This window comes from Propithecus coquereli, unplaced genomic scaffold (assembly GCF_000956105.1).
Source record: "Propithecus coquereli isolate 6110/MARCELLA unplaced genomic scaffold, Pcoq_1.0 Scaffold1, whole genome shotgun sequence".
Lineage (NCBI taxonomy): Eukaryota > Metazoa > Chordata > Mammalia > Primates > Indriidae > Propithecus > Propithecus coquereli.
This window is the reverse complement of record NW_012133857.1, coordinates 15,355,425-15,369,013: the sequence shown is the minus strand read 5'-3', so window position 1 is coordinate 15,369,013 and position 13,589 is coordinate 15,355,425. Positions and strand designations below refer to the sequence as shown.

The 13,589-nt window shown below is 56.0% G+C and overlaps 1 protein-coding gene across 2 annotated transcripts in view; it reads right to left on the bottom strand.

Annotated features, from left to right (window-relative positions):
• Positions 1-2,007: 2,007 nt before the first annotated feature.
• ITIH3 (inter-alpha-trypsin inhibitor heavy chain 3) overlaps positions 2,008-13,589 on the bottom strand; it is a 13,227-nt gene continuing 1,645 nt past the window's right edge. Inside the window, exons 3-22 of one of the 2 annotated variants that reach the window (XM_012665480.1) lie at positions 13,168-13,334; positions 12,972-13,076; positions 12,581-12,743; positions 11,969-12,082; positions 11,216-11,341; positions 10,837-10,953; positions 10,421-10,589; positions 9,725-9,850; positions 9,244-9,425; positions 7,941-8,126; positions 7,645-7,784; positions 6,765-6,910; positions 6,035-6,043; positions 4,895-4,927; positions 4,599-4,640; positions 4,329-4,442; positions 3,632-3,836; positions 2,818-2,990; positions 2,513-2,624; positions 2,008-2,245 (exon numbers count right to left, since the gene is read on the bottom strand). In XM_012665480.1, the coding sequence (XP_012520934.1) occupies positions 2,116-2,245; positions 2,513-2,624; positions 2,818-2,990; positions 3,632-3,836; positions 4,329-4,442; positions 4,599-4,640; positions 4,895-4,927; positions 6,035-6,043; positions 6,765-6,910; positions 7,645-7,784; positions 7,941-8,126; positions 9,244-9,425; positions 9,725-9,850; positions 10,421-10,589; positions 10,837-10,953; positions 11,216-11,341; positions 11,969-12,082; positions 12,581-12,743; positions 12,972-13,076; positions 13,168-13,334 (2,559 nt within the window). In that variant the 3' untranslated portion in view covers positions 2,008-2,115. The remainder of the gene's footprint in view (positions 2,246-2,512; positions 2,625-2,817; positions 2,991-3,631; positions 3,837-4,328; positions 4,443-4,598; positions 4,641-4,894; positions 4,928-6,034; positions 6,044-6,764; positions 6,911-7,644; positions 7,785-7,940; positions 8,127-9,243; positions 9,426-9,724; positions 9,851-10,420; positions 10,590-10,836; positions 10,954-11,215; positions 11,342-11,968; positions 12,083-12,580; positions 12,744-12,971; positions 13,077-13,167; positions 13,335-13,589) is intronic. The other variant, XM_012665489.1, reaches the window with a different exon arrangement.

Genomic DNA, 13,589 nt, shown 5'->3' with positions numbered 1-13,589 from the left:
CTGGAGTTGCAGGGCAGAGACAGGCACCTCAGCAGGACCAGAAACCATACTGAGGATGCCGTTGCACACTCTCCATCAGCAGGGCCATTCCCCCCCATTTCACAGATGGGCAAACTGACCTCAAGATGACTGGCTGAAAGCTATGTGGCTCCTTAGCCAGCCCAGGATTGAATGAGATGGTAGGGCCTGCCCACTCTGGGGGGGTCCCCTCACTGGCCTAGGCCCTTTTAGCCAGTCCAGCCCGTACCCCTGCCACATTCACCCTGAGGCCATGGGGCGCCTTCAAGACAGGAGCCACATCTCAGGTGGCTCTCTCCCTAGAGCAGTAAGAGCCACTGATCCCCCAGTAGCATCCTGTAGCCACCTGGGGGTCTTCCCTGATGAGAAATACTTCCTCCTGGACCACCCTTCCTGCCCTCCAATCCCCTCTCCAGGCCCCAGGCCAGTGTGGGCCCCAGAAAACTATAGTTCTGGCTCTAGCAGAAGGGTGAGGCTGTGCGGCCCCTGGAGTGGGAGGTAGGACAACTTTCTAGTGACCACAGCCTCATGCCACCACCCCAGCCCACTGACATTCATGGCACCCCCCAGTCTGATTTCACCTCCTCCAGCCTTACTGTGCCCCCTGTTCTGCCATCAAAGCTTCCACTGCTTCCTTCAATGGGGTACCCCCTGCCCAGCATGCCCTTAGCCCCTCAGGCAGAGAGACCAGCAGAGGCAAAGGACCTAGGGCAGGAGGGGTCATGTTTGCACAGTAGAAGCAGCCTGTGTGTCTGGAACCCAGAAAGTGAGGGGCACACCTGGTGTGTGAGGGGAGCTGGAAAGGCCACAGGAAGAACTTTTGTCTTGGTCCTAAGAGCAAATGGATGGAAGATGTCATTTGTAGGGATTTAGGCAGGGAGTGGTGATCAGTTCTGCTCTGTGGAAAGCTGTCTCTGGAAGGCAGTGAGGGAGGCAAGGAGACACAGGAAGGGGCAGTTGCAGTTGTCCAGGTAGGAAAGGGTTGTCCAGGCTGAAGATCTCTCAGAACCCCTTCTCCAGGAATTTCTCTCTGACGCCCTACCCAGATTCAGTGGGAGGTTAGAGTAAGTGGTCACCATGAGGTGAAATTGGAGGATTCCAGAGATGCCTGGCCCAGATAAAGGCAAACTTGGGCACTCATGAACATAGGAACTGGATTACTAAGCTGTGTGCCCCCAGATCCTCGCCCAGGGTATTGTGTTCATCTGCTGAATCAATGGATGGGTGGATGAATGGATTGATGGATGAACAGAAAAATGGTTGAAAAGATGGATAGATGGTAGGATGGATGGGTAGGTAAAAGCATGGTTGGAACGAATGGGTGGGTGGGTGGGTGTTTGGATGGATGGAAGGAGGGAGGGACAGATGACTGAAGAGATAGATGGATGGTAGGATGGATAGGTGGATGGATGGGTGGATGGATGGGTGGATGGATGGATGGTGGAGGGATGGACAAATAGATGGACAGATGGATGGGTGGATGGATGGATGAGTGGGTGAGCAGACGGTTGGATGGTGAATGGGTGGGTGGGTGGGGGAATGGATGGATGGATGGTTGGACGAATGGATGGGTGGTAGAATGGATGGATGAGTGGGTGCACAGATGGAGGGGTGGATGACATCCTCACTTAGATTTGGGCTGTGGCTTCCCTAGAGCACTTTGTACTTCTGAAGGTCCTGATAAGAGCTTTTGAGTCACATCCCTTTACTTTTATTATGACCTTCCTAAACACTGAAATGTATTCAATCCTTCCTGACTTCTAAGAGCCCCTTTGCTCCAAAGTCAATTCTTGATTTTCCTTTCCCAAACTATCATACATTTGACTCCCATAATGCCACCCCTAACCAAATCTATCTCTTAGCTGTGTCAGTTGAGAGGCCCAAGAAGTTGCCTTCCTACCAGCCTTTCCCTCCTTTGGGCTGCCTAGGGTCCCAGCTGCCTGTTCGCTGGAGCAGAGGCTCATGAAGACATGTAGAGGCTGGCAGCTCTCTAGTTTCCAACCTGGGCTTTATTGTCCCAGCCCCTCCCACAGGGCCCATTCTGCACCCCTGTTGCAGATGCAAGAAACACATTTCAACAAGAGCTGGTGTGTCTACTCAAAACAGGTTGGGGACAATGTAGTCAGTGTGGATGCCATCAATCAGCCCTTCCCCATTGTTGTGGACGAACCAGCAGGCGACCTTTGTGCTGATGCTGGCATCCTTTCTGTAGTCTTTCTGGGAGCCCCTGGGGGAAAGAAGAGAGAGGCTGTAATACACAGCGTGGGCAAGATGGCTGCTGTGGCCATTGACTTGAGGTTGAAAAAGGATATGAAGTTGGCAATTCTAAGAGCCCAGAATTCTTCAGTCAAGAATGTGGTCATACGATTTCTCTTCTCATGAGGCCAAACTTGGATTTTCCCCTCAAATGGAAATAAGAGTACCCCATAGAAGACAAGAGCCCACCAGGAAAATGTGCCTGGGCAGAGTGAGGGTGTCAGAGGAACCCCCTTACCTGGTGACAGTCAGCCGATGGTTCTTCACCACCATGGTGGCATCGGGCTTTGTGGGGTCAGAGCCTGGGTGGATGTCAGACACTTTAAAGTCAAAGGGGTGGAAGAATTGCCCTGGGAATGAAAATGTTCACATTGTCAGCCCCTGGCCATTGCCATGGGTAACCCAGCCACTGACCTTTCAGGGGTGATGCAAAGGCTGAATGGGGTGTCGTGAGCTGGGTACAGAGTGCCTAAGGAGGCCTTGTGCACGTCTTTCCCATGCTGCTATCTGGCCTGAACAGTCTGCAGTCTGAACGTTCCATACCCAGCAGCCCATGTGTCTGTGCTGACATCCGGTGACTGTCCATGACATAGAAGCCTAGAAAGTCCTGGTGGACAGGATGTTTCTTCCACACCTGATGCAGAACAACCACAAAGGTGACCCCATCTCCAAAGGAGACTACCATGTTCTTCTTCCTATTGATGGTCATGAACAGCCTACGAGAGAAGAGGAGGTCAGCAGGTGGCTGTGGGGCCCAGTGGCCATGACACTGAGCATGTGAATCAAGGTCATGTTGGCAGAGCCTTCCCTGCACATGGCACCCGAGAGCCCATGGACTCCAGAAACTATGTCAGGAGTGTTGGAAAGAGGATGCCTCATGTGTGTTGTGTATGTCTCCACTGAGTGGATCCTTGCTCCTTCATAAGCAGCAGTCGGAGGCCTGGGTCCAGCCCCAGGTCAGTCACTGATTTCCTGTGTGACCTCAGGCAACTCCTGCCCCTCTGTGGGCCTCAATGGGAGTAGCACTCGTGCCCTGCCACCGGGCTCTGGGTATCTGAAGACACAGGAGAGGCTGGGGAGTTTGAGGACTTGGTTCAGCCACGGGAGATGCCAAAGGGGATTATTGTTATTACCACCTAACACATTCCCTCATCCAGCCCTTCTCTCGAGCTCAGGCCTGTGAGCTGTCCAGCCACCATTCTGGCTCTGACAGGGTCCCAGAGGTTGGTCACGCTCCCCTGTGGCAGGGGACTGAACTCTGGGGCAACCAGTCTTTCCTGGGATTTGTCCAAATCCCTCAAGAGCCTCCTTAGACCCTTAGGCTGTGGTAGCCCTTGTGGACCTAAGGGGACCTTACCCATCCTGTGTGATGGTGACTGTGTCCAGCCAGCTGAAAGTGCTGGGCACAGCTCCACTCCACAAGGTGATCTTCTCTGTTGTCACCTCAATCTGGAGGTCCATCTCAGGGTTGGTAATGCCCAGTTTTCCAAAGTAAGTCTTTCTGGTCTCAGAGTCAGTGCTGCCTCCCTTGTCACCAATGATCTGCCCATTAACTGTGAGGCCTGCCAGAGGGACGGGCAGGGAGAGAGACCAGCGAGAACTTCTGAGTCCAGGCTGGCCTTTTGGGGTGTGCCTTCCCCTTCAACCAGACCTGCTGAGAGGGAGCAGAGTGGGAACCCCAAGGAGAGACCAGGACTTCAGAGCCCAACCCTATCTGTTCCTAAACAATCTAGGTTTGGATCCTGCTGGGACACTGTGGATCTGCCTTTTGCCTGGGCCAGGAAGTGGTGTTCAGAGAAAAACTGTTCCCCAGACACAGACTGGGTCCTACCCCCAGGCACAGACTGCCCATTTACCCTAACTATTTCTCCAATAGTGCTGACACCTGGGGACTTAGCCTGTGGCCCTGGGCAGCTCCCCATGCCAGGGCTTGCTCTGTATGTGAAGATGGATGAGTTCCTGGGCAGAGTGAGGACCTGGTCCATGTGCCCCCTTGGGGCTCCAGGCTCTCTCAGGAATAACCCCTGGCCCCAGCCCTATCCTGCAGCCCCCACCTGTGTCCGGGTCCTGAATGAGGCGTAGCACCGTGCCTGGGTCTTCATCGATGTTGAAGCAGAGGGCATCATCTTTCTCAGGGACTTGGATGATGAAGTGGGGGTCCCCATCCACTAGGGGCACAGCAGAAAAGGGGCTGGTTCCTGGGGCCTTTTACTATACCTGGGGCCTCCCCAGCCTCCTGGCCCTGTGGGCTGGACTCCTAGACAGGCAGGAGCACTGTGCCCAGGACTCTGACCCTTCCTCCCGGGAGGAGCCAGGGAACTCACCGTAGTAGTAGGGTCTTTGAGGAGGCTGGTAGCTGGCTTTGGCTGCAAAGGTGGAGAGGGCTGAGCTAAGCAAGCAGCCCTAGGGAGGCGCCAGGACTCCCACCCAGAGTTTGGCTCACACCCTTCCCCTTCTTCTCCCTAATGCTCTCACCCGTCCCGTCCCCAATCTCCTCAGGATACATTGTCCCCCTGCCTGTCCCAGAGTGCTGATTCAGGAGAGGCCACAGACAGGAGAGGGGCAGGGTCAAGCTCTGGTCCATGGGCAGGGAGGGCTGCAGCAGCCAGCATGTACTCACTTAGGAAGGCCCTGGAGGCAGTGACAGAGGTGGCTAAAAGAAGCCAAAGGGCAGTCGTGAGCAGGCTCTAGGGATTCCCTCTCCCAACCCTGTGCCTTCTGCCTGTGCTGGGGCTACTAGTCCAGTCCCTAGTGGGGCCCCAACTCTAGCAGATGGAGGTGGAGATGTGACCCCAAAGCTTAGGCTTCAGAAATGGGGGCATGCACAGGGAACTTCTTTATAGGACTGGTGGCAATAGGAGTGTAATTTACATGCTAGGGGCAGGGCATTTTGATGCATCTAAGATGCAAGCCATTAAGTCGTCAGCTTCTCTCTCTTGAGTAATGCTCACAGCAGATATCTGCCTTCACCCCTGGACTCCCCACCCCTCAGCTGGGGTGAGTGAGGGTCACAGCTGACTGTTGCTCCTTGGTAGTAAAACATCCACCCACATGCACATGCACACACAAGCACATGTATGCATGTACATGCACATACAGGCACATGTATGCTGCACATGCACACACAGGCACATGTAAGCATGTTCATGCACACACAGGCACATGCACACACACGGACACACATGTGCCAGTACATTTGTCAGGGCTGTTCTGGGGGGAAAGTGACGACCCCATCCAAATGTGCTCCCCTTATAGATGGGGGCGGGTCAGGCCAACAGGGGCTGGGGAGGCCCTGCCTGGTGGTGGGGGCTTTGGGGAATGAGGTTCCAATTTTAGGGGGGTACAAGCACTGTGATCCCCAACAATCCCTAGCATGGGCCCTGGCCTATGTCCCAGCTCAGCCACCAAGTCCTTGAGCAAATAGACTTAACTGCTCTGTGCCTCAGTTTCCTCACTGTAAAGTGGGAATGGTAAAAGGATCCTCTTGGAGGGTCGCTGTGGGGTTAGTGGCTGATGAGCAGGTCGCAGAACACTCTCATACTGATAGTCTCTCCTTGGGCAGGGAAAGCCACCCACAATAGCTGACAAGGGCTCTGAGGCCCAGAGAGGGGCAGAGTCATGGCCGGGCAGTGGAGCTGGACCTAAGCCCAGGTGTCCTGAGGCCCCCCCAGGCTGGGTGTCCCAGCTGGCTTGGAAAGGCCTCCTCGGTGCCCTTGCGTCTCTCCTCCATGATGTCTCCCAGTGACTGGCTCCAGCTTACCTTCTGCATCTGCAGGTGTCGCGAGGGAGAAAGAGGAGAAATGAATTAGAAGCCATAGACTACTGGTGTCAGGGCCAATGCAACCAATGGCAGTGGCCTGAGCAGGGGCCAGGGCTTGCTGCCTGGCCAACCGGCCTCCTGGCAGCCAGTTGTGCCCCTGGAAGCAGAAGCTCTTGCAAGCCAGAGGCCTGGCCTGGCCTAGACCAGCTCCTTGCCCCCTGTGCCTCCCCACACCAACCCCTGCACGTGCCCTGTGTCCAGCTGCAGTGGGCATTTGGGACCCTTGTTGAGTAGGGTGGTCTGGGGTCTGGCTGAGGAGACTCAGTTCCAGCCTGCAGCTCTCAGGGCCTCTTCTTCTTACAATCCCAGGTGCCTGGTAGCCTGCTCCAGGTTGGAAGTGCTTCCTCTTGTCTACCTAAGCCACCCTTCCATGCTGCAGCCTAAGCCCTCTTCCTTGAAATGGCCCCTGAGCATCGTGCCCCCTTACTCACATCCCTTTAGAGATGCACTGGTTTCTATTCACCCCATGCCCCACTGTCCATGCTGATGGCTTCATTCTCTCCAGACAACCTTCCCCAGCCCTAGGCCAGTTTTTCTTCAGGTGCCCCGGACCTGCCCCTCTTTGGCAGGTCTGGTTCGCCCTGTGCCTGGCCCACTCCTGTGCTGGGCACCTGGGGCCCAGGGTCCCAGGGAGAGGCCTCAGGGTCTGGCTTCTACTCCCTGCGCCCACCTTCCCCGGGTTTGTCGGCGATGTCCTCATTGTCCTCGGGCTTGGTCACCACCATGGAGGTCAGCGGAGTCACAAAGTGGTACTTGAGGGACAGGTCCAGGGCCTGGGCTGTGAGCTTCTCCTTCTCCTCGCCATGGGCGTTCTTGCTGTGAGGAGGGCGGGTCAAGAAGGTCAGCCCAGAGAACAGCTCCCTGCCTGCCTCCCCTGCACTGGCTCCCAGAATCAGACCAGGAGCCCCAGGGGCAGCCAGGGGCCCCCCTCCACCTCTCCCACTGTGGGGTTCCCCAGGGTGGAGCCCACTGGGCTCAGAAAAGACTGGTTCACCAGCTCCCTGGGGCATGTGGACAAGCCCTGCTTTTCCCTGGGCCTCAGTTTCCCCACTTATGAAATATAAGGGACTACAACAGTCACTTGTAACAGCGTCTGTGTGCCGAGTGCTCAGCATGTGCCAGATCCTGTGCAGGGGCTTTACAGCTTGTCCCACCTAAGTGAACACTGACATTGCCCTCTCGGGAGGGCACAGCTCTGCCCTCTGTGAGCTGGGGTTCCAGCCCTCAGTTCCGCCCCGCCTTGCCATCCCTGGGCCTTGCTGGGTGGGGGAGCAGGGTGCTGAGGCCCTCCCCTGCCCTTGAGGCACTCCCAGGCTGCTGGCTGTGGTGCTTGCCCACTTGTGCCTTGACAGCTAGGGAGTGGGGACACAGGGTTCCTTACAGATGGCTCTGCAAACAGTTCCCGGGGCTGGGCCAAGAAGAGGGCAGGACAGCTGGGACTAGGTGCGGGGGTGCCCTTCCCTGGGGTGTGGCTGAGTCTACCTCCTCTCGGGCTCCCTCAGAGCACAGCCAGCACAGGGGATGCTGGGGCAGGGTGGGGCCCAACTCACCGTTTCCCCAGCAGCTGCTCGATGGTGAGGTAGGCCCAGAGCCGCTCAATGTAGTTCCCAAAAATGTAATCCCGCTCCTGCAGGGCCTTCTCCATCTCCTTCACATCCACCTCCTCCGTGAAGGTCAGGTCATTGACGGCCTGGGGCAGGGGTGGGTGGAGGCAAGAGGCTGGAGGCCTGGAGCCAGGTGGGCCAGGTTCGGGGCTACCACTCCTGGGCCGTCAGCCAAGAGGCTAGAGCCCTATTGGTGCTGGTCCCCCTGCCCCAGCACACTTCCAGGCCCCAGCCCGGCTCACCCCATGGCCCTTCACATCGGCCTTAAAGCTGTTCATGTGTTCGTCTGCCAGGCGCCCGGCCACCACGATCTCAGAGCCATCGTAGAAGTGCTGGTAGCTGTTCTGGGTGAGGTCCAGGATGGCATTCTCAGGGTACTCCAACTCCACACCGGTCAATAATGGGTTAGCCACCTCCTCGTAGAAGCCCTGGAGTTCAGATGGTGGGGAGGGGTCATGCCAGGCCCTAGGGCAGGCATGGAAAGGCTGGGGTGGGTGGGCTCCCACTGATGCTGCCGCATGTCATCAGTTCCCCAGGCTGGGCCAGTCCTGGCTCCTGATTTTCGCTTCTACCTGGCCGCCCTGACTGTGCCCTTTGGTCTGCAGGAGCCCTCCCTGCCCCCCATTCTTCCCCAGGAGAATAGAAAGAAAAAACAGAGTTCTTGGCACATAGAAAGTATTTAAGCAACGTCTGTTGGAAGGAAAGCAAGGAGAAAAGGGAGAGAGGCAGATGAGAAGGCGATGTGGGCAGGAGAGTGGCAATCAGGAGACGGGGAAGGCGTGGGGGGCCCTGCAGAGGTGGAGGTGCCGCTACCTGCCAGTCTCAGCAAATGAAATGATGGGACGTGCTGTAAAATTGAATGTCACAAACAACGAATTTTTTTTTAGTATATCTGTTATGGGTTGAATTGTGTACTCCTAAAATTTAACCTTTCTTGGAGATAGGGTATCCAAAATAAAGTCATTAGGGGGAGCCCTAATCCAAGATGTTCTTATAAAAAGGGGAACTTGGATGCAGACACACAGAGGGAAGATGTGTGAAGACACAGGGAGAAGATGACCATCGACAAGCCAAGGAAGGAGGCCTAGAGCAGTTCCATTCTAGGCCTTTTATGTACCCTCAAAAGGAACCAACCCACTGACACATTGATCTTGGACTTCCAGCCTCGAACTGGGAGACAATACATTTCTGTTGTTGAAGCCACTCAAGCTGTGGTACTTTGTTATAGCAACCCCAGGAAACTAACAAAATGTCCTGTGCAATATTTGGGGCATGCTTACACTGAAAAAGAATTCATTGTACATCAGATATTCATATTTAACCATATGTCCTCCATTCGATTTGACAATCCTACTGAAGAAGCAGGTCTGTTCTGTGTGTCCTGAAGACAAAATTGGAACCATCGTTGATGGGTAAGAGGTAGGTAGAGTAGATTTCAATACAAGAGGAAGCTCTTCCTAATAACTGAACTTGTCACATGGTGAAACGGCTGCCTGAGGATGTAGTGAGCTTCTCATTCCTGGAAGTGTGCAAGACAAGGCATACCTGCAACTGCAAATCGGCATCAGAATCCTCATAAATGCGTCGGGCAAACCCATGATTCTCCAGGGCCATAGCGTCCAGCAGGTTATAATTCAGATTGTTGCCAAAGCCCAGGTTATACAAGGGGAACTTGCCCCTGATGGCATTTTGTACGTTCTCTTGGATTTTCTCTGGACTTGTTACACCTGTAGGAGAAGGGGGTGTTCACACTCCAGCCAGAGCCCTAGGGACTGTCTGGCCCAGATGTCTGGAGAGAGCTGACCCCTGCACATGCAGAGTTGGAGGAGTCATGGCCACAGGCCCTTTTCAGGGAAGATGGTGGGGTGCCCTGGCAGAGGGAGGCAGGGCCCTGCCCTCGAAGGGCTCACAGGCCATGGGGGACCCTGGAAAGAGCTGCCCAAGGTTTTCCAGTGAGCCAGCTACAGTGGCAGGAGCAGCGGCCAGACGCCCTGCTCTAATGCAGAGCTACACCCGCCCTCCTCACCAGTATTGGCTTCCCCGTCAGTCAGCATGATGACAATGGAGGTGCTCCTCTCTGGGACTCTGCGCTCCTCCCGGGCCTTGTTCAACATACCGATGCCCCTCAGCAGCCCGTCGTTGAGGTTGGTCACTGGGACACAGACAGACAGCACTGTGGGAGGATGTCCTCAGGGTGCCAGTGTGCGGGAAGGCTGGGGTGGAGGAGGCCAGGACCACAGGCCCTGCCCGTGTGCCCAAGGGCCCTGTCTGCTTCAGCAAGCACGGACTGCATGGGTCAGTGCGAGAACACACATGGGACTTATGCTTTCAAATGCGGGTGAAAGCACGTGGTGATTGTAAACGCAATTTGGAATACAGTCCAATGGACTCCCAGCCCCTCTTGCTGGGAGGAGATAGGACTGGTGTAGATGATTTTCCCTAAGAAATGGGGCCAAGAAGGGTTTGCTGTGGCCTTAGCTTGCTGGGACTTGCTGGGCATCAGGATTATGGGTTAGAAACGGAAAGAATGAGTTTTCCTGGACCACAGAGAAGGCACCCGGTATCCCGTCTTCAAGCCTGAGGATTGCCCACTCCCACCTCTCCTCCCAGCTCGGTTCTGCAGGGCCTGAGACCAGCAGACCCCACGAGGAGGAGGGAACCAGACTGTGCAGAGCAGAGAGGGGAGCTGCTAGGAGGTGTGTCCACACCCCTCTGCTCTTACTTCCTCTTTCCTCAATGGTCTTCACAAACGCCCTGGCCTCCTGCAGGTTCTCGGCAGTGGCTTGGACTAAGTGCTCTCTCCAGGTGGTCACATCTCCACTGAACAGGATGAAATTCAGGTAGTCCTCTTCCTTCATATCATCCAGGATTTTGAGGAGGGCATCTCTTGTCTGGGGAAGAGAGAGACTAACAGACAAGGAGCGGGAGAAGCAGCAGTAGAGAGCCGTAGAGCCCGTGTCCTGCGTCCGCGGGCTGAGCCGAGGCTTGCCACACAAGTGGGCAGAGGCCTTGAGCCTTCTTTTATCCCATCCCCTTTCTCCTCATGCCCTGCAAATATCAGCTTTTTCTACCTAACAAAAAATCTCTTCTTCTCCGATTCCGCAACCCCCGGCTCTGCCACTTGCACTAAAGAGGTACCTGCTGTATTTTCCGGCCAGCCATGGAGCCACTGACATCAATCACGAAGACCACATTCTTAGGCACCACTGGGAGGCCTTGAGGTGCAAAGAAGTGCACGAAGTAGCCGTTGACTATCTGCAAAGGGGAGAGAGCCACGGAGGCCATGTCCCTTTAGCAATATCACATTGACTGCTCTTGCAGATAGAAGCCAGACGTCCACCAGCCTGAGCAAAAGATGTCCCTTTCCCACCCTCTAGGGGCCATCGGCTGCCCCATATCACATAGGAAAACTCAGCCTTGGGCTGAGGATCGAGGGTGATGTCACTAGACGGGGTTGCAGCTCCGCCCCACACCAGCCCTCACTCAACCACGATGATGATTCAGCCAGCCCGGGTACCTGTACGTTGCCCGGAGACTCTCTGTTCACGTCGTAGGTGATGGTGAAATCTCCATTGAGGAGGGAGTCTGTGCAGTTTGGGCATGAACGCTGTTGGTCTAAGCTGGGCTTGAAGGACACGTGGCCCTGAGGGACAGAGATGGAGGACCTTGCTCGGCTTGGCCAGGGCCTGCCTACGGGCAGACTTCAGCCTGGGGGAGTCCTCTGGTGGGCCCTGCAGAAGCCAGCAGCCCTGCGTGTGTGCTCCTCAGGCCTCACCCTGGAAGTCCTGAATGTCTGAGGTTGGTTGTTTATATAAACATTTGTTCATCCACCGCCCACCGCCAATGGGGTCCCTGGAATAACTGGGGGCCTTGGGTACTGGAGCCAACCACCCAGCACCAAGAGTGAAGTCCTGTTTAATTTTTCGCCCCTCAGTGTGGAGTCAGTAGATCTGAATGACTCTTTCTGGCCTTGGTCTCCTAACCTGCAAAATAGGGACGATAACCCCTACCCTGTCCACTTCCCAAGGTGAGATTGTCCCCCTGTCACCTGGCACAGCCAAGGCCCCAATTCCTCTGGCAGGTTATCAGCAGCCCCCCGCAGCATCCTCGCTCCGGACCCAAGTGGGCCAGGAGGAAGGCGACGGCTGCAGACTGATCCCACCCCCAACCCAACACACACACGCTTGCCTCAGCCAGCGTGGGCTGCGGCCTGTGCCGCCGGCGCCAGAGTTCCTGCCCCGGCCCCCAGGCTGAGAGGCATCCACACCACCTTTTTCCCTGAGAAGGACTTGGTGAGGGCACTGCCTAGGAGGTCATTGGTGATGAACGAGGACTCGGCGTCCAGCGTGCTGATGCCCTGGGGCTCGAAGATGTCTACCTTGATCTGGAACAGCCAAAGCGAGGTGATGTCACTCGGTGGAGTGCAGGGGCCAGCCTCCAGGACAAGGCCCACGGGGCTGAGACGCATCTGTGATGACGCAGGGACCCTCTAGGGCAGCGGTGAGGGTCTGCCTGGGATCTCCCACCGGGAAATGACCACAGGGCTTGTAGAGGGTTTCCCAACTCCGGAGCATTTCCCCCACCTGCCAGATTCTGGCACTAAGGCATTGCCTTTGGCTTTCAGTGGTGAGATGCCCATGTACCCAGTTATGAGCACGGCAGAGGCAGCCTGTGGTGTTGCCCTGGGGGGCCCAGCCCCAGATCTGGGTCTGCCGAGTCAGCCCAGCCTCCTCCTCTCGGCCCCAGCTGCTGTGATTCCTCCAAGCCTCCTGAGCCAAGCCAGGGGCCAGAACTTTCTGTCATTGACCCTGGTCTGAGTCTGCCCCTGGGTTCTTCCCTGCACCCCTGAAGTTGGTGCAGCAGCTGCAGGAGCGTGGATTACCTCGAAGTGTTTGACCAGTTGTTTGGGCTGGACCTTGAGGTACATCTCGTACTTGCCCTTCTGCCTCTTCAGCAGCTCCTCGTAGGTCAGCTCAAAGGTGACCTTGCTGCCCGCAGCCACGTTGACCGAGACGGTGAACTTCTCCAGCTTCCTCCCAGAGGCCCTGAACCAGTAGCAAGATGGTGACCCCCAAAGACTGCGTGAGTCCCTCCTTCCTCCACCCTGGGTTCAAGTCCCAGACCTTTGAACCCCTAACCATTCTCCAACTCTACATGGGACAATGTAAATAGGGCACAATTTGCTATGACAATAATAACAGCTGTTCTTGTTTGCAGCTCTGAATGCCCTTGAAACCCAGATGTTCTCCCGAGGCCTGGGGGTCTGCACTTACTTGACCAAACCGGCTGTCTTGCCCTGGGACACAGCCTTTTCATACTGCTTCTTGGCGACTTCCTTCTCCTTGACGTTCCCAGGGTAGGTAATGCCATCGATAGTCCTGCAGGGAAAGAGAGTTGTGGTGCATGGGGGTCACACCGGGTCAGACCCTGACCCCCAAGCCCAGAGCCAGCAGCCATGTCGGCACCCACAAGGTGAAGTTAGTGATGAAGGCCGTCTTGGGCAGCTCCACGTCAAAGGAAACCTCCTTGGCCACGTCTGCACGGTTGACGGCTCTTGTGGTGACGACATTGTGAGCAAAGCGGGAGGTCACCTTGCTGTTGATTTTGGTGCTGTAGACCTCAATGCCATCGACCACCTGTGGGGGCGGTGGGCAGGGGTCAGCCAGGCAGGGTCACTGGGGAACCAGGTCTGCAACCTGTCCTCCTCCCTTCCAAACTCTCCTGTGCAGATTCTGAGGCCACTGCCATCCTCCCAGTCCCCACATTCAATGGGCCCCGTCATCGTTCCGGTGCCGCTCTGCTTTGTGCTCTGTTTACACACAGCTGCAGCTGCTGAGACCCCCCTCCCCTCACTGTGAGCTTCAGCCACGCCCAGGGTTGCCAGGAACACT